Below are 19037 nucleotides of genomic sequence, written 5' to 3' on the forward strand. Positions count from 1 at the left end.
ATGCTCTAACCCAAAGTTGGCTTGTCGCCTTCGCAAGTCATTGTACGGCCTGAAACAAGCTCCTAGTTGTTGGTTTGAAAAGTTTGTTCATGCCCTTAAAGAATTTGGCTTCTTTCAATATTATTCAGATTACTCTTTATTTACCTACACCAAAGGCTCCGTTTAAATAAATGTATTGGTTTATGTTGACGATCTCATTATTTCTGGAAATGATTCCACTGCGATTACTACTTTCAAGTCACATTTAAGTGATTGCTTCAAGATGAAATATTTGGGCTCGTTGAAATATTTTCTTGGCATTGAGGTTGCACGTAGTGCCACCGACTTATTTTATGCCAACGCAAGTATACTTTAGATATTATCACTGAAGCTGGATTATCTGGTGCTAAGCCTTGTGGATTCCCGATTGAGCAAAACCATCGTTTGAGTCTTACGGATGGCCCACATTTTGCGAATCCCGAGGCATATCGTCGCCTTGTAGGGCGGCTTGTTTACTTGGCGGTTACACGTCCTGATCTTGCTTACTCCGTACACGTATTGTCTCATTTTTTGCAGGAACCCCGAGTTGCACATTGGGATGATGCGCTACGTGTCGTTCGTTATCTCAAAGGCACTCCAGGTCAAGGTATTCTCCTACGCGCCGATAGTGACTCAACCCTTCAAGGTTGGTGTGATTCGAATTGGGCAGCTTGTTCGATTACTCGTTGTTCTCTGTCCGGCTGGCTAGTTTTTCTGGGTAAATCACCTATTTCATGGAAGACTAATAATAATCTTGTCATATATCATCCAAAAGATCAACTTGTAACAAAATAGAGGAGAAGAATAGTAAACCTTTTTTTTGGCAATAGAATAAGAAAAGTTACGGTTTGTTACATTGATCATTCCTTTATAAATCTTGCTCCAATTCATGCACAAGGAGACAATCTACTGATCTAGATTCACCTTATGCAACACAATCCTTGAACTAAGGACCGTGGTGCACATAGAACATGGTGCACCAAAAGAACATATGTGCATAAGCAAAAGAACATATGTGTATAAGCAAAAGAACATATGTGCATAAGCAAAAGAACATGACACTACGGTAAAAGAACATGCGATATAATATTTCACTTTTTTGTTATAAAAATAATATATTATTTTACTATTTATTAAAAACCTAAATAAAAAAAAATACTCATGTTCTTTTCTCGTAACCAGATGTTCTTTCAATTATATACTAGTGTTCTTAAGGTGCACCATGCTCTATATGCACCATGGTCCACCTTCTAAATTGTCTATGTAATACTTTAATAAGAAGATAAAAAGAAAAAAAAAATCTATGTGTTATAGAATAAAGATATGAGTAAACAAAAAGAAACTTTAACAAAATTTTGAATTTACCTAGTCAAACACACACACGACAAAAAATGTGATTCTTTCTATATACAGAGAGAATAATGTCCGTGTTTGTAGTTGGCTAACTAGTTTTCTATAGAGAGAATCTCAAGTTCCGCCCACCATAAGGGTGAATGTCTAGCACTAGCAGCCTCTTGCGAGATTTTAATTACCGCCGCAAGCTTCAAAGTTATATCTTTAAGTGTTGGTCTCTGCCTTGGATCCTTATTTAGACACTCATAGATTACCTCGCAGATAATTTCTAACTCATTATTCTTGAAGGACTTCAGAGTGGGATCAACCAACTTGGAATATTTCTCCTTATCACTTAAGCATTCCATAGCCTGAAATTGTGTAAATAAATAGAAATAAATATCATTGAGATGAAAGTTAACCTAGTAAAAAGTAAAATAACAAGACATTCCCATATTTTGAAAATAAATATATTGTTAGCGGTATATGTTATGTCAAGTTCAGAAAAAAAAATAATTAAAGGCTAGCAATGTAAAATTTATATTACTAAAATAACTTCTTGTAAATTTTAATAAGTTCAAATAAGTATAGGTAATTTCAAGTAAGAAAATTTCAGAAAAAATAAATGAGAAATCAGTTGAATAGAACATACCATTATCTTGAAAATAATTAACCACCATTGTAAAACATGTAGCATAGTCTAAAATCTACTAGTAGGATGGAGTATTAGAGTAGTTATTATGAGTTTATATATCACCAATTCAATATTATTATTCTTTAGAAATTATGAAAGCTATTTGTAAGGGATCTGAATCTTTGAGCATTTTATCAATACTACATCTGTTTCAAAATAATTTTTACGGTCAGTATTTATACACCTATTAAGACAAAATATGAAAAGTGTTTTAAGATGTGGGAAAATATAAAAAATATAAATAAGATAATAAAAATGTAAGTGGGTGAAAGAAAAAAGTAATCAATAAAGTGAAAACAAAAAAGTGATTGGAAAGTTTTAAATGATATAAATAATAGGGGTAAAATAGTAAATTTTTATGTCAAAATATAGAATAAAACACAATGTAAATAATATTATAAAACAGATTAAAACGAAAAGTGGAAATATGATGTTGAAACCGAAGTCAAATTACGATTTCTCGTATAAAATCTAAACACTCGATTTAGGGACCTTTCCTGCATATTAAGGGACTTGCTTGAAATTAATTCTAGCAACAATATCCCCAAATCGTACACATTGTCTTCACACGTGGGACCTGGATTTGAATGTAAAGGTTCTGATTCTTCGTCATCTGAAATCTTTGCTTTGGATACAATATCAGCCCAGAAAGCAACATCCGCTACCTAAAAATTATGAAAAAATGGAAATGTATATATTTATATAAGATTTGTGAAACATAATCCTAACCCTTATAAATATGTGAACTTCTATTACTATTCACCCAATAATACAATTATATACGTAATTTGGATAATACACTCAGGTGTACAATGTTTATTGTGCACCCTGTTGAACATGCATTGAAAATCTAATGAACATGAAAAATGATTTCAATGTACATGTATTAGTGAAATATTTAAACTATATATTCTATGAATTTAAACTATACGTTCATTGGCTATATATTTTTTGGGTATGAACAATATGTTCTTTGTGTTTGAACTATATGTCCATTCAAAAACAGGGTGCACAGTGAGCATTGTGCACCCGGGTGCATAAACCATATTTTGGACATACCCCCAATTTCATTCTTTGTTTTTTTTTTTTTTTTTGTCTTATTCTTATCAATAGTGTAATGTCTATTTCCACCCTTTATTTTGTCGTTGTTTTTCTCTAAGATGCTCCCCCTTCCATTTTCAGCTTAAGCAAATTGCTAATGTTCCATATGAAATGCTACAATAACAATTTAGGAGAGCTTAATATTGTATGTGAAATATTAAAATATTGATTGCACCTCTTGTAAACATATGCATGTATAATCACATATTATCAATTACGAGCAAAGCGAGCTTTAACTTTGTTTTCCTAGCGTTCGACATAAATTTGTAATGTCATTTTACGAAAAAATTCTACAAAATATTTTTTTTATACCTTGAGGATCATGCGCGCTAACGCATGGTCCAACAACTAGTATGAACAAAAGTGTAATGAACTTAGTTTGCATTTAACAACAACAACAACAACAACAACAACAACAAAGCCTTAGTCCCAAATTGATTTGGGGTCGGCTAACATGAATCGTCGTAGGAGATCGTCATTGTAACCAACCAAACCAGGAAGGAGCATGGAATAAAAAAAACAAGGAAGAGAAAGTGGAATTAATGAAAGTAAGATAAGAGAAGAATTATATATATATATATATATATATATATATATATATATATATATATATATATATATATATATATATATATATATATATTATAGAAGAAATATTGTAAGAGATAATAAAAAATAAGTAACGTTTATAATAAACGAATAAGTAAAATAAGTGTAGTACATTTCAAAATAGCATGTAAAATTAAAAAAAAAATTAAGAATTTTAAAAATAATAAAAATAATAAAATAAATAAATAAATAAATAAATAAATAAATAAATAAATAAATAGAAAGAAACATAAAAAATGGAAGCTGTATAAGTCAAATGAAGTCATCAATGTATATTCTCTCCCTCCACTCTGTCTTATCCAACGTCATATTTTCCTCAATCCCAAGAAAGCTTATATCATGCTCAATCACCTTCTTCCAACTTTTCTTAGGTTTTCCCCTACCCCTTGCAATTCTATCACTTTGCCACCTTTCTATCCTCCTAACCGGGACATCACTTAATCTTCTGTTTACATGTCCAAACCATCTTAAACGATTTTCCATCATCTTAAACTCAATCCACTACTTTCTTCCTAATAATCTCATTCCTCAAACGATCCTTTCTTGTATGCCCACGCATCCAACGTAACATGCGCATCTCCGCCACATTCATCTTGTGCACGTGACAATGTTTCACTGCCCAGCATTCTGTGATGTATAACAAAGCCGGTCGAATTGTCGTGCGGTAAAATTTTCCCTTCAATCTTTGGGGCATGCCTGAATCACATAGGAACCCCGTGGCGCCTTTCCACTTCAACCAATCTGCTTTGATTCTATGGGCCACATCGCTATCCAATTCTCCATCATTTTGGATAATAGATCCTAAATAACGGAACATTTCAGAGCCTTGGACAATTTTCCCATCTAAGGTAATCGTCCATGTCTCTCTATCTTGGACTACACTAAACTTACACTCCATATATTCCGTCTTGTTTCTACTCAGCCTAAAACCTCGAGATTTCAAAGTTTGTCTCCATAACTCCAACTTACTTTCCACTCCTTCTTTTGTTTCATCAATCAACACAATATCATCTGCAAACATCATGCACCAGGGTATACCATCTTGGATTGACCTTGTCAATTCGTCCATGACTATAGCAAAAAGAAACGGGCTCAGTGCGGAACCTTGATGCACTCCAATCGTAATGGGGAATTCTTCGGTCTTACCAACACTAGTTCTCACACTCGTGCTAACTCCCTCATACACGTCCTTGATGATATCAATATACTTCCTCGGAATTCCTTTCCTACATAATTCCCACCAAAGAATTTCCCTTGGTACCTTATCATACGCCTTCTTCAAATCAATGAAAACCATATGTAAATCCTTCTTCTTATCCCGATAATTTTCCATTAGTTGCCTTATAAGATGAATGGCCTGCATAATCGATCCCCCGGGCATAAATTCAAACTGCTTCTCCGAAATTTTCACAGTTCTCCTCAATCTTTGCTCAATAATCCGCTCTCAAAGTTTCATAGTATGACTCATTAGTTTGATTCCTCGATAGTTGGCTCAATCCTAGACATCACCCTTATTCTTGTACAAGGGGATGATAGTACTTTTCCTCCACTCTAATGGCATCCTATTACTTCCCCAAATCTTGTTGAAAAGTGTTGTTAACCATACAACCCCTCTCTCTCCCAAGCATCTCCAAACTTATATAGGTATACCATCGGGCCCCACTTCCCTCTTACGTCCCATCTTTTTCAGTGCCATTTCGACTTCTCTCTTTTGAATTCTTCACATAAATTTTAGGTTAACCTATCTCGACGGATATTTGTATCCCCAATATCGCGCCCTTGATCCCCGTTGAACAAGTTATCAAAGTAGAACCTTCATCTATCCTTGATTTACTTATCTCCCACCAAAACTTTTTGATCAACATCTTTCACACATTTAATCCTCCCGATGTCTCGCGTATTTCTATCTCTCATTCGAGCAAGTCTATAGATGTCTTTTTTCCCTTCTTTTGTATCCAATCTTGCGTAAAAATTCTGATCCAGCTTTGCTCTAGTCTCTCTTACGGCCTTCTTTGCTTCCCTTTTAGCATCCTTGTACTTCTCGTAGTTCTCATCACTTCTACATTTTTCCAACTCTTTATAACATTCTAGTTTGCTCTTTATAGCTTGTTGCACAAATTCGTTCCACCAAGGTGTGTCCTTACTTGGTGGCATGATTCCTTTAGATTCCCCTAGTACCTCTTTCGCCACTCCCTTTATGGTGTGCTCCATTCTTGTCCATAATGAGTCTATATCCAAATCCATATCCCCTGCCCAAATACCTTCACTTGCCACCTTTTCCACAAATTTTATTTGTTGCTCCCCTTAAAGTTTTCACCACTTAATTATTATCTAATATAGCATTACAAACCTAAATTTGACAAAATTACACGCTTGAAGTCCAACCATGGTTAGCCTTTTCCACCAGAACCTAAGTTAGCATTACCCCAAAAAAAACAAAGAAATTTCCCTCCAATTATCCGACAATTAGGTTATTAATAGCTACCAACCTTGCATTTTCCCTTTCTTTCCTCTTTAACTTTTCCTTTTCCTTTTTTCTCTTTCTCCGCTTGCTTTCTGCATTTTTTTGTTCACAGGTTGCCATGTAGGAGAAGTGGTTTAGGATAAGACTTTCCTTCTTGTTTTTTATGTAATTCCGAGCTGATGAAATAAAGAGCAAAATATGCTTCTACGGTAGTATATAAATGAGAAGTTGAATATGCTTATAATGTGAAGAATCAATGAAATCATGAATATAGTCTTATTATCTGAGAGTAATTTCTTGTTCTAATTTGTTTGATTCTTAGGATTTTCAGGGACTTGGACATGTATTCGTGTTTGATCCTCGGGTATGATTCGGGACTAAACATATTCTTGTGTTTGATCCTCTGAACTTGCATATGACTTGGGGACTTGGCCACATACTTATGTCCGACAAGTTTACGAAAAGACTCAATATAATACATTAAAAATATATATATATCACGATAACATAATATGTCCATATTCACGCAAAGACCATTTCATTCCAGTTCACGAAAGAAAGGCATATAGTCAAACATATGCATAATTCTGTAGTCCACGATGTAAAAGGTGAGTGTGATTAACCGTAGGTTAACCATGGTTAGGTTTTAAGTGTGTAATTAATTTTGTCAAATTTAGGTTAGTAATGCTATTAGATAGTAATTAAGAAAAGAGAGCTATCAAGAATAGTCAAAAATTCAACACCCCTTTTTGACTACCATTAATAAAGTACAAAAGTAGGAGGCCACCAATGAAGTTTCCAAAAAAAATTGAACTTAGTTTGTTTCATCAATGGTTCCTCTAATAAAATTTAAATTGCAACACAAGTGGAGACATGTTATTTGACGTCGATCATATCTATACTATTTCCTCCATCACATTTTACTTGATTTATATGATCAATTTTTATAAGAATTTTTTAATCAAAATGGGGTAAATAAAACGAGACCAAAAGAGTATTATTTTTAAACAGAAATATTTACATGCCATGAAGCCATGTACCTCCTCCCCGGCCTTGTATTTGGATTTCTTTTCTTATTCTTAAACCACCAATCCATCATACATTTCCCTCTCCACTTATTTCATTTTTCTCGAATCATTATGTCTTTTAATTATTTCTTTTATAGGTTTCACATTCAAATTTTAATTAAATAATTTGCATCAAATTCAATTATACACTTATCATACACCGTTGTTTCAATATTTTCAATTTTCATAAACTTGTACATCACACGTGCTAAAAAAAATATTACTACGTAGTAATTAAATAAGGCATTGTTGCAATTATTTTGAATGCAAAAAGTATTAGGGCGTGTTCGGCGGTAGCGTTTGAGGTAGCGGGTAGCGTTTTGACCTGGTCAAGACGCTACTTGTAAAATTTGGAAGTGTTTGGTAAAGTAGCGATTTAGGTAGCGGTTAGCGGTTGAGGTAGCGGTTGGGTAGCTTTTGTCAAACGTTAAAATTAGTAGCGTTTAAGGTAGCGGGTAGCGTTTGACAAATTTATAATAAAGTTTTAAATAATATTCTTGTTTTTATTTTTATTTTTATAATATTAACCGCTACTTTTACCGAACACTCATATTAGTTACCGCTACTTTGACAGCTAACCGTTACCCGCTACTATTCACCGCTACTCGCTACTTTAATCGCTACCCGCTACTCAACCGCTAACCGCTATCCGCTACCGCTAATTTTGCCGAACAGGGCCTTATACTTGTTGCATAATGGATGAATATTTAGCAAATTCTGAACAAAAGATTCAAATTATTACGTAGATAATAATATAAAACGTACCTTTGCGGCATAATCGTCTGTCAGAAGGATTGTATCTGATTGAAGATGTGGATGAACAACAGCAGGATTGAGCTCGTGATGCATGTACTCAAGACAATAACATGTTCCCATGATAATCCTCATTCTAGTGGTCCAATCCAGATGGTCCATATCCTTAACTGGGAAAAAAAACCACTTAAGGATAAAAAAATTGAATAATATAATGGGCGATAATAAAGGTACGTAAGTTGCGACAATATTTCGCAATTTTACGTGTCGGAGTTTGATACATATAGGCATCATGTATATTATGTGTCATCAGAATTTTTGTACTATCAATGCAATATTTTTACTATGAAAATATGTAAATAAGATATTCGATATAAAGAAAAACAAATAAGAATATTAAGATTTTGCTACCTTGTTTTTTTAAACAAATGTATAATAGATTATATAAGTTAAATATTTTAGTTACCCATTTAAATTATGACACATAAAAATATCATATTATCATTGCATGTGACACGGTTTAAAGATCGAATATTACGAAATTACGACCTTTATCATTTTCATAATATAATAGACCTGATTAAATGACAGGTTGACCCGAGATGGGTCAAACATATAATCTCAATAAATCTTTACACGGGCTAGACCGACAAATATCAGGCCATTTTGGTACACAAAATCAACTACTTTGAACCGTTTCAGGCAGCGCTAAGTTTATAAATAAAATTTTAGCTTTGAGTTTCCCAGAACCTGCACAGATTTTTTAAATTGGGCCGAGTCGGCCTAAAAAGTCCTTCCCAAATCCCGAACATTTTTTGGACTGGGTCGGGTTGGAACAGCAAGCCGAGCTGAATATGATCAGATAAAAGTATACGGAGTACTTGAAATGATTTTTCCTAATTTAATTAATAACTAGTGTGTGACCTGGGGTTGCTCCGGATTTAGTTTTAGTGGGGTTTACGTTTTGTAAAAATGTGCCAATTTTTAAAAGATTGTATTTTACATTTATATGGGAAAAAAATATAACATACCACTTCCGTTTCACAAAAATATTTACAGTTACTATTTGCATAAATATTAGGCAAATTTGCGAAATAGTCTAGATTTTGCGAGAAAAGATCTTATATAATTTTTTTTTTGAAAATCACACCTTAATATAAATTTTTTGCGAAAGACAACCAAAGGAAAATTTCCTATATTGGCTGAGCTTTTCCGGCCATTGACTTGCACATGAGCAGTACGTGTGGCTTCATTACATGTTAACTTGTGAAAACGAGCATGTTTAGTGGAAACAAAACAACTTCCCTTAAGCACGACACAATATATCAAAATCGAGCACTACACAATATATCAAAATCGAGCACTACACAATAAACATCACTTTGACAATGCATTTTGTTGAAAATGTAGCCAAATGAAGCCACACGTATTGCTCATGTACAAGTCAATGGCCGGAAAAACTCAGTCAATGCCGGAAACTATCATAGGTTGTCTTTCTCAAAAAAGGTTTATATTAAGGTGTGATTTTACAAAATAAAATTATACGTAGTATAGGTCATTTCTCGCAATATTTGGGTTATAAAATGTTTATTTTGGTAAATGTGCCTAAATGTTAAGACAAAAATGAAAAAGTTGGGTGAATATAATAAAATATGGATAAAGTAAGAGAAATGAATAAAACTGTGGGTGAATGTAAAAAATGAACGTAAGAGAGTAAATGTTGTGAGGTAAGAAGGGTGAGATAATAAATTTTCATGTCCATAAATAGAATAAAGTAAAGTGTAAAGAACACTATGAAACAGACTAACACGGAGATGGTAGGAAGTAAACTTTTAATCCATGAGTTTTGGAGTTCAATCCTTGCTTACATACTTTTTTTGTTGTTGTTGTAAAAGAGCCACGAGGGCAATATAAATACTAATGAGGGCGGGGGATTCGAATCTGAGACCTATTTACACAATCTCTCAGTCTTAACCATTGGGCCAAGACATCATTGATTGCTGACATGTTTTTTTGATTGTCAGTAACATAGCATGATGTTTGTTAGTGATGACGTGGCGTAATAAAGAGGAATATAGTATACGTTTTTTATTAATGCTTTTAATATATTAGTATAGATTATTACCATGTAAATGCTCATAAAGGTTTCCATTTGGAGCATATTCAAATACCATCATTCTTACAAATGGATTGTCCTCCTCACAGTGGCCAAGGAGATTTATGAAATTCTTATGGTTTATCTTTGAAAAGGTATCCACCTACATAACATTAAATAGAACATCTTAAAAGAGATTAGATTTCGTTAATCAAAATGATAAACCACGCAAGAAATAGCATATCGCGTGTATATAGATGTAATAGCATACGTATAACATGATGAACAAATATTAATTAAGGAGGAGTTTTATAAACCTTTCTTTTAAACTCCCTTTCTGCGTAATTTGACCATTGTTGTGATGACCTAATTGAAGTAGATAAAACAGCAATTTCCACTCCACTTGATAGTATTCCCTTATACATCAAACAGCCCGAAAATGTATCAATGATATTGCTAAATTCCTCACAAGCTGTTTCCAATTCTCCCGAATTTAATTGTGGAACTCCTACACTCCAAAATTCAAGTCAACTTATATACTAATCATAAAACACCATCGGAATCTCATATGAGACCGTCTAGCAAAATGTCGAACTTAATTTTAGACACTCACAAGCATGTTAGTATGTTAGATATAGGTAAAATGATATGTCGTCTGAAAGTCAACAAAATGTAAGGACATACATGAATTTCTATATAAAACAAAAGAAAATTTATTATAAACCACCTTATCAAAGCCCAAATTTGTCACAAACCTCCTCATATATATTTTTTTTGTGCAAAAATAAAGCTTAATGTAAATTATTTTTGCGAAAAGAAACGCTACGGCAGAATCCGATCTTTGAATTTCTTTCTGGAGTTGACTTGCCATCCACATGCAAGTCAGAGCCGGAAGTTGGAGTCAAAATTCCAATTCAAGCGTAATGTTCTTTTGGTTTCTTTTTGGCAATAAATTTATATAAGATGATTTGTGATCAATTTAAACTTTTTAAAGTGGTTTGTGACAAATTTTCCTAAAATAAAATGGACGTAATGCATGATATGACCAAACAAGTACAAACCTGTTACAAAGACCTTGCTCAAGCGATGAAGTAGAGATGCATTTTGAGCTTGTACAACCTTAGCACCACAATAACGTCGAACGGCTACTAACGCAATACGTATACTAACAAGTAAAACAAAGCTTACAACTGCGATAAGCAAAGCTATTATAAGAACACAAAAGTCTTTTTTAGGGCTAGGGCTAGGGCTAGGGCGCGGGCGCTCGGGTGACATTGTAGAGGTAGAAGGTTGTACAAATATAGTAGGTTTTTTTATATGAATAGAATAAGCTCCGCTACTAAACAGAATTGGGGATGGTCTCTTTTCTCGTACATTAGTAACATTTGTCGGTGGTACAGCCGGAAGGTTATTTGATTGTTCGAACAAAAGACGACGACCATAATCTTTCGTTGTACCTATTAGAATTTAGAAAGAGGAATGTGTCAATAAAAAATTAAAACTAAAATTCGCGTAAATTGGCTCATGGATTGGAACTCGTACGAACTTGGTACATTGTGGCAACAATTGTTTCCTCCGGCGTAAAAACAACACTCTGTATTCTTAGTCTCCCAACTGCAAAATCAATCATAAAGTAAGAAAACTTCACTAATATAATTATACAAACACATCCACGTATGTTTCAAACTACAAGTAATGTTCATCTTACATAAATCTAATGCCAAAATAGTTCTTCAATCCATTGAAAATGCGCCACCAGTTACTGTCAGAAGAATCCGTATACATTAGAATATAATTTCTCCTCGAAATTGTACCTTAAATTATACACGAAATAAAATAATTTACAAGTCTTTTGTTTTCTTTAAAGAGAGAAAATCTATATCGATATTGCTAGGCAATTAAATTTCATTAGAATTTCATATATATTTCGAGTAAGAACTAGTGATTAATAATTACTTACCAGTAATGCATATATAATACAATAATTTTAAAGAATCTCACCAACGTATAGTCTTTTTATAGTAATCTTTTGTTCCATACAGAATTGACTTGATTTGTTGATTACAGTCTGATTGATGAAGATAATCAAGCATTCCAATTACAGGTGGAATACCTCTAAGCAACTCATTACCACAAAGCGACCTACAATATATATTAATGACATTTTGTAGTTTTAGTAATAAGGGCATTACAAATTACAAATTACAAATAAGAAAATAGAGAGTCGAATTTTTGACCTATCGTACACAGATCAGTGACAAAGACCTCATTGGTGGGTTAATGACATTTATATATTAATCTATGCCTAGGTCATTTGATTGTATGAAACATTTTTCAAGTCTAAGAAGAAACTCACAAGCATTTTATTGATGTCATCACACCTATCTTTGAAGGAATTATTCCGCTCAAATTATTATGAGTCAAATCCAACACTTCTAGTAATTGAAGCTCTCCAATCTCTTTTGGAATAGAACCTGATAAATGGTTGTTGCTTATCAATCTGTTAATGGCAATAAACGAGAGATTTAGCCTCTGTATATAATAAATACAAAGCCAAACATACGAATTCTTGTAAATGACTGTTTGACAAACTATGGGACTACTACATGTCACTTAACTCACGTCACCAAACTTCAATTCCTACCTAGCTAGTAGAAAAACTAAAATAATTTGACAATTAAGTAAATATTAGTCGGCCTAGTAGAAGACGAGATGGTAAGTGTATGCAAATGTCAAAGAAAAATAAGCGTTAGGCTTACAATGATCGCATGTAGCTTAGGTTTTTTAATGTTGGTGACAATGTTCCTTGCAATGAAAGCCCATTAAAATCCCTTAACAAAAGTGCAAACAAACACATTAACGGGCAAGATAATATGGAGTATGAAAAAAATAGGCCGGTTTATGTAATGTGAGATTGGAAAATAATTTGAAAGTTGAATTTATGCAGACTTACAATTTTTGTACTTTTCCATTTAGACAATGAACACCTAGCCACATACATGGATCCAAATGATCTGGGTCCCAATTCGCAAAAACTCCATAAGGATCCTTATTTATTCTTTCTTTGAATTGGAGTAACGCTAATCCTACAAAGATATGTACAACATTTGTTACGGTTGCTGTACATATAATGAAACACATGAAAGGAGGAAAAGTTATCCATAATACCTTCGGGATTGAGGGATTCACACTCTCGAAATTCTAAAAGAATGGCTAGTACCATTAAGCAAGATATATGAATTTCATATGGATTCCACCTATCTACCATTTTCTAGACTATCCTACCACTAAAAGAAGTTAACTTGTTTTCATATACAAGGGTCATATCTACATTTTCATGCTTATAAAAAGGCTAACAATGATTTTAAAACACTATTTAATTTCTAAGTAAATTAAAACTTCGAAATAGTTTACAAGGCCTCATATTAATTAGATAATTTTGAAATCAAAAAATTCTTCTCAAAACTAGCAAGTTAAATAAACCAAATATATCCCAAACCATGTAAATATAAGGTATAGAATTTACAATATAAACAAACTTGATCATGTCACTCCAAGAGAAAGATTAATAATTAGCTTTGTATTAAAATTTAAATTCAAAAACGGGTTAATACGAAATGATTCGGGAAAATGAATAAGAAATTGATATAAAATTTGTTATAAGAAGAACAACTTGTCAAATGTATGACCAAAAGAAAAATAATATTCACTATATTTGATTGAAAAGGTTAGATTGTTTATTTATTTCTTTTTTCCTGTAAGGAAAGGTAAATAAAAATTAGGATACTCTTCTATCAAGATTGTATCCTAATTTATCTAAGGAAAAAAAAGTTAGAATTGTTGCAAGAATATGATAGTTTCTTTTAAGTTTTTGTTTCTCAATTTACAATCTCCCAATTTTTGCTATCTAATGTTGGATTTGTTTTTTTTTTTTTTTTGGGTGTTTGGGAGAGAGAGAAAATTGTCTATATTGGTAGCCACTTACTACATTCTAAATTTTTAAAGCCTCAGAGCAAGTTTAGCAACATACAAATATTTTGGATTTGAGAAGAGAAAATTGTAGAGACCCTTTAAATTATTGGTTGGAGAGAGAATTGAGGAGAGAGATAGTACTTCACTATGAACAATATAATAGCAATTGAATACTACGGAGTATTTATAATTTTACATTCTCTACCGTTAATATATTTAGTAACTAATCTTATATGCACGCGATGCGTGCGGGATTATATAAAAACTTAAAATTGTATTACTACTACTAAATATAAATATTAGATAAAAAAAATGTTCAAAAAGTTCATATTTTAAAAAAATTAATGTTATACTATATAATCATACATCTAAATAGTGAAACAGGGTAATCATGCCTTTACGTGACAAAGAATCTAAATGATACACATATGATAAAAAAAATACTGGATTTCCCTTTTTTGTACTTCTGGCTCTTTTCATGGACAATCTCCGAAAAGAATGACATCCCATAACAGTAACTAAATCGGCATACAATTTGCCCAACCGTATGTTACATGAGAAATGATAGAATTTCAGCCTGCATAATACAACTTACATATTTCCATCCCGCAATTGATCCACATCCCACACGAAATATATCAACCACAATATGCATCACGGTCATCATCACTCTATTATCTTTCTCTCCGAGGGTCACATTCATACTGTCAAACATATTTGGAAAATGTTTCTGAGCCAACTCAAGGGATTCTGAATTATGATTTTTTCTAGCAAACCATAACAACATACTCCCTCGGTCCCTTAATACTTGCACCGGTTTGACCGGTGCGTAATTTAAGACACTTGAATTGACTTAATAATTTAATGGGTGGTAATTGATAGTAGGATATATAATATTTTAATATAGTTAGTGGAAAATGTGTAAGGGGGTAGTGGGGGTGTGAATTTTTAAATGATTTTTTGTAGGAAATGGGTTAGTAGGTAAGTGTGAGAAATAATATAATATTGGTAAAAAAAATTCATTTATAGAAGCGGTGCAAGTGTTAAGGGACAGCCCGAAGAAAAAAGTGGTGCGAGTATTAAGGGACGGAGGGAGTACATATGACGCAGCGAATGATAAACTATTTGGAAAAAGTTTTTTTTTTATCACCACCTGTTCGACGATTTGCCTCAATGAACTTCTTCGACTGGTAATAGTAGTAGTACTATATACGTAAAATTTGTATAAAATAAAAACCCACCAAAATTTTGTCGGTGTGTTTGTTTATATCACCGCCTGTTTGTTTATATTAGTAATTTAGTAGTAGTACAATATACGTAAAATTAACTTATAATATACCAAAAGTGTGTTTACAAAGTTCAAATTTACGTTTTCTAATTCGGTTGTTACTAATGAGAGGGATTGCAGGCGTCATTTGCGGCAGCCATTAAGTATATTTTTTTAATTAACTTTCTGAATTCGTCATCTGCATGCCTTCTTGCTAAGTTGGGTAAATTTTTTGTTGACCTTTTTTCTGTTAAATTGCACAATTGCTTGATTTATGCCTTAGACTTTTATAATTGGCAATCAACATTGAATATTTCGTTTTTAAAATTGATTGAATTTGATAAACAAAAATCAGTTTTTTTAATATATTACATATGGAACACCAAAGGGTATTTCAGTCTTTTCTATAGGGGACACGAAAAGTGGACTTACTAAACTAACCCTCCCCTCTTAACTTATATAATAGAGATTTATAATTGAAAAAAACATAGTGGTAAAAAATCTTATTAAATATTTCTCCGTGTGTCTTTTTAATATATTTGGGGATGTTCGGTACAGTTACCGTTTCCCGTTTTTCTATTTTTTTAAACAAAAAATAAACAAATCAGTGTTCGGGTGTTCCGTTGAAAAAAACAATTTATTGATTCATATTACAAATCTGCAACGATAATTAGGAAACCACAAAAAGTGGTTTTAATGTTTTGGTTTTGGTTTTGGGAAAGGTTCTCCTCACACACGCTTCTCTATTCTTCTGTCATCTCTTTCCTCTAGGATATACCAGAGTCTTCTCCAAGCCCTCGGCAACAAGAATGGTGGTGGTTGGCCGGCAGGGTCGACTCAAGGTCTCTAGCTATGACCAACAAGGCAGAGAAGGTGAAGATTAAATCTGTTATCTACGGCGAGGCGGATCCGATCACGATCGTCGATCGGACATCTCTACAATTCATGTTGCAGACTATTGCCCCTGAGTCTTTCCCTGCTATTCAATTCTCCTATTCTCTTCCTTTTTGGCTCTAATATTTTTCATTTTCTTGAATTTGGATTTCATGTGTTGATTTGGGCAGATATAAAATTGATAATGATTGAGATGTTCAAGCTTTTAGATTGATTACATAAAATATGAAGGGAAAAAATAAAATTGATGGTGTTGGAATTCTTATCAATGGCAATAAGAGGCCATCAAAGAAATGAAATATTGGAAAATACAAGGACTGGTAGTTAATGGGTATATGTTGCAGGTAGACCTGTCAAACGGGTCGGGTCGGGTCGGGTCAGTGTCGGTCAACTTCGGGTTCGGGTTCTATCGGGTTCGGGTTGACAAATGCTTGTTCAAGACCCAGAGTTTTCGGGTTTGGGTTGACCCAACGGGTTGAGAGCATTTATTACGCCTTTTTTTATTCCGTATATTTTTTACTGTTATATGCCTTTTTTACGGGTTCAAATTGACCCAACGGGTTGAATGATTATTATTACTATTAGTTAATCGTATAATGATATTAGTTAATCATATAATGAATTAGATGTGCATGAAATTAAAAGCATTTTTAATTTCAACATTGAGAGATCAATTGGTAATAATATAGTATCGTCTGCTTATTAAATAGAAATGATATCATATTATCAGATGTATTTTATAGTTACACCAATTGGGCATTTTAACAATAGTAGTAAAATCAAGTGTAAAACATTTTAACAAAGAAAGATTCAATTGAAAGCATTTTAAAAATGTTTAAAATCAAGCAGACAAATATCAGCATCGACCTGGTATGTTATATGCGCAAATATGATGGTGCAGGGGTGTGCACGGTGCTCTTGGTGCACTCGTGTCCAAACGACAGACAATAAATATAAAACGCGGATACCTTGTTTAATCCGGAGAAGAAAAGAACAAACGTTTTTTTGATAAAAAAAGAACAAACGTTGTTCTTTTGTTAAAAAAAAGAACAATGACTGCTCTGTCCCTTTTTTTTCGTTCTTTTGTTTTTCACTCCATTTTTCTGGTATATATACCTTCTTTTTTATAATTTTCAAATCAGAATTTGTGAAGAGTAGAGAGAAAAACTATGGAAAGGAGAGAGAAACTGTGAAGAGGAGAGAGAAAGTAATGGAAAATTCTCAGATATTGGTTGATTTTTCTACTTCAATATCAAATTCTTTAGATTCTTCTTCTTCAAATTTGAATTACTCTGCTGATAATCCGATTTGTGAAGGTAATTTTTCAATTTTTTAAAAACGAATTACTTATTTATGATAGATTTTGATTTCGATGTTTATTATTTTGATCATTTCAATATATTTTGATTTTTTTGATCATTTCGATTTCTGCATTTCTCAATAACTTTGATTAATGTATTTTGATTCTATATTTTGATGATTTTGATGATTAATGTATCTTGATTATATATTTCTGATGATTTTGATTTCTGTTCTTTTTTCGATTTTATATGTTCTTTTAGTCTTATCTTTTGTTCTTTTATATATTGGTTCTCATATATGTATTAAGAGATTGTAATAATACAGAAAATAATTATTGAACATGTTGTTCTGTTTTGCTTTAGCTTGTTGTTCTTTTATGCTTTAGCTTGTTGTTCTTTTATGCTTTAGCTTGTTGTTCTTTTTTGCTTTAGCTTGTTGTTCTTTTGATATTACACACTTCAGATCAAATTGTCCTTTTACCATTTTTGTTGTTCTTTTATCTTTTTTCTTATTCTTTTTTCACATGGTTAAAATAAGTGTTCTACATGATATGTTCTTTTCTGTTATTTATAATGTTCTTTTTCTTTACTTTATTATGTTCTTTTATGCTCTATTGTTGTTCATTTTTTTTATTGGTAATGTTGTTTTACATGGTTAAAATAAGTGTTCTACGTGATATGTTCTTTTCTGTATTTATAATGTTCTTTTTCTTTATTTATAATGTTCTTTTATTTATAATGTTCTTTGAGGTTCATCCTCTTTTTGTTCTTTTGAGGAATTGCTCTGTTTATTCAGCCTCTCTTCTTGTTCTTTCAGCTGTTTTTGAAGATTTAACATCATTTGTTGTTTGTCAAGTAAAAGCTTCCTTTGCTCTTCAATAATGTACTTTTTGAAAAAAAGAACAAACATAAAAGAACATTAAGATTTATATCTAATAAACATAAAAGAACTGAACAACAAAACACACAAAAAAAAAAACAAGTGCACCGTTCTTATCATGAACATGGCTTGTATTTCTTCTCCTTCCCCCTTTTTTTATTTTTTTTATTTTTCATTTTCTATATATATAATATTTCTCCTATTGGATTCATAACTTCTCATTTTAGAAACACATTTTTGAGAGAGAAAGAGGAGAGCTTTTAGTTTCTCCTAACAAAAGAGAGATTTTATGAGAGAGAAAGTTCAAAACCAAATTTCCCCTCCTTCTTTCTCTGAAATGTGATTTTAATTGAATTACGTTTACAAAAAAACTAGTTTATTAAGCGAAATACTATTTCAATTTCGCTATTTTTTGAATTTTTTTTATTCATTCAAAGAGGTTTATGCTGTTGATGAAGGTGCATCGGGTGATTAAGGTAAATTTCCTCGTTCTTAATTCTATGTTCTTTTTAAATTTTAATGTTCTTTTCTTATTACTTTCTATTTCTGTGGCATCAAAATAGTGTGTTCTTTTTTAGAATCAGCAATTG

At 32.4% G+C, this 19037-nt stretch overlaps 1 protein-coding gene across 1 annotated transcript; it reads right to left on the bottom strand.

Annotated features, from left to right (window-relative positions):
- Positions 1-1342: 1342 nt before the first annotated feature.
- Positions 1343-14057, bottom strand: LOC110789747 (protein MALE DISCOVERER 2-like). The gene is made up of 13 exons (XM_056827666.1): positions 13302-14057; positions 13087-13219; positions 12893-12964; positions 12490-12633; positions 12135-12275; positions 11842-11895; positions 11680-11747; positions 11195-11590; positions 10451-10641; positions 10164-10296; positions 8051-8208; positions 2541-2709; positions 1343-1720 (listed from the first exon to the last, which is right to left on the bottom strand). Exons 1-13 carry the CDS (start codon positions 13399-13401, stop codon positions 1464-1466), a joined length of 2016 nt encoding a protein of 671 aa, XP_056683644.1. The 5' UTR covers positions 13402-14057; the 3' UTR covers positions 1343-1463.
- Positions 14058-19037: the final 4980 nt, after the last annotated feature.

Source organism: Spinacia oleracea, chromosome 4 (assembly GCF_020520425.1).
Source record: "Spinacia oleracea cultivar Varoflay chromosome 4, BTI_SOV_V1, whole genome shotgun sequence".
Classification (NCBI taxonomy): Eukaryota; Viridiplantae; Streptophyta; class Magnoliopsida; order Caryophyllales; family Amaranthaceae; genus Spinacia; species Spinacia oleracea.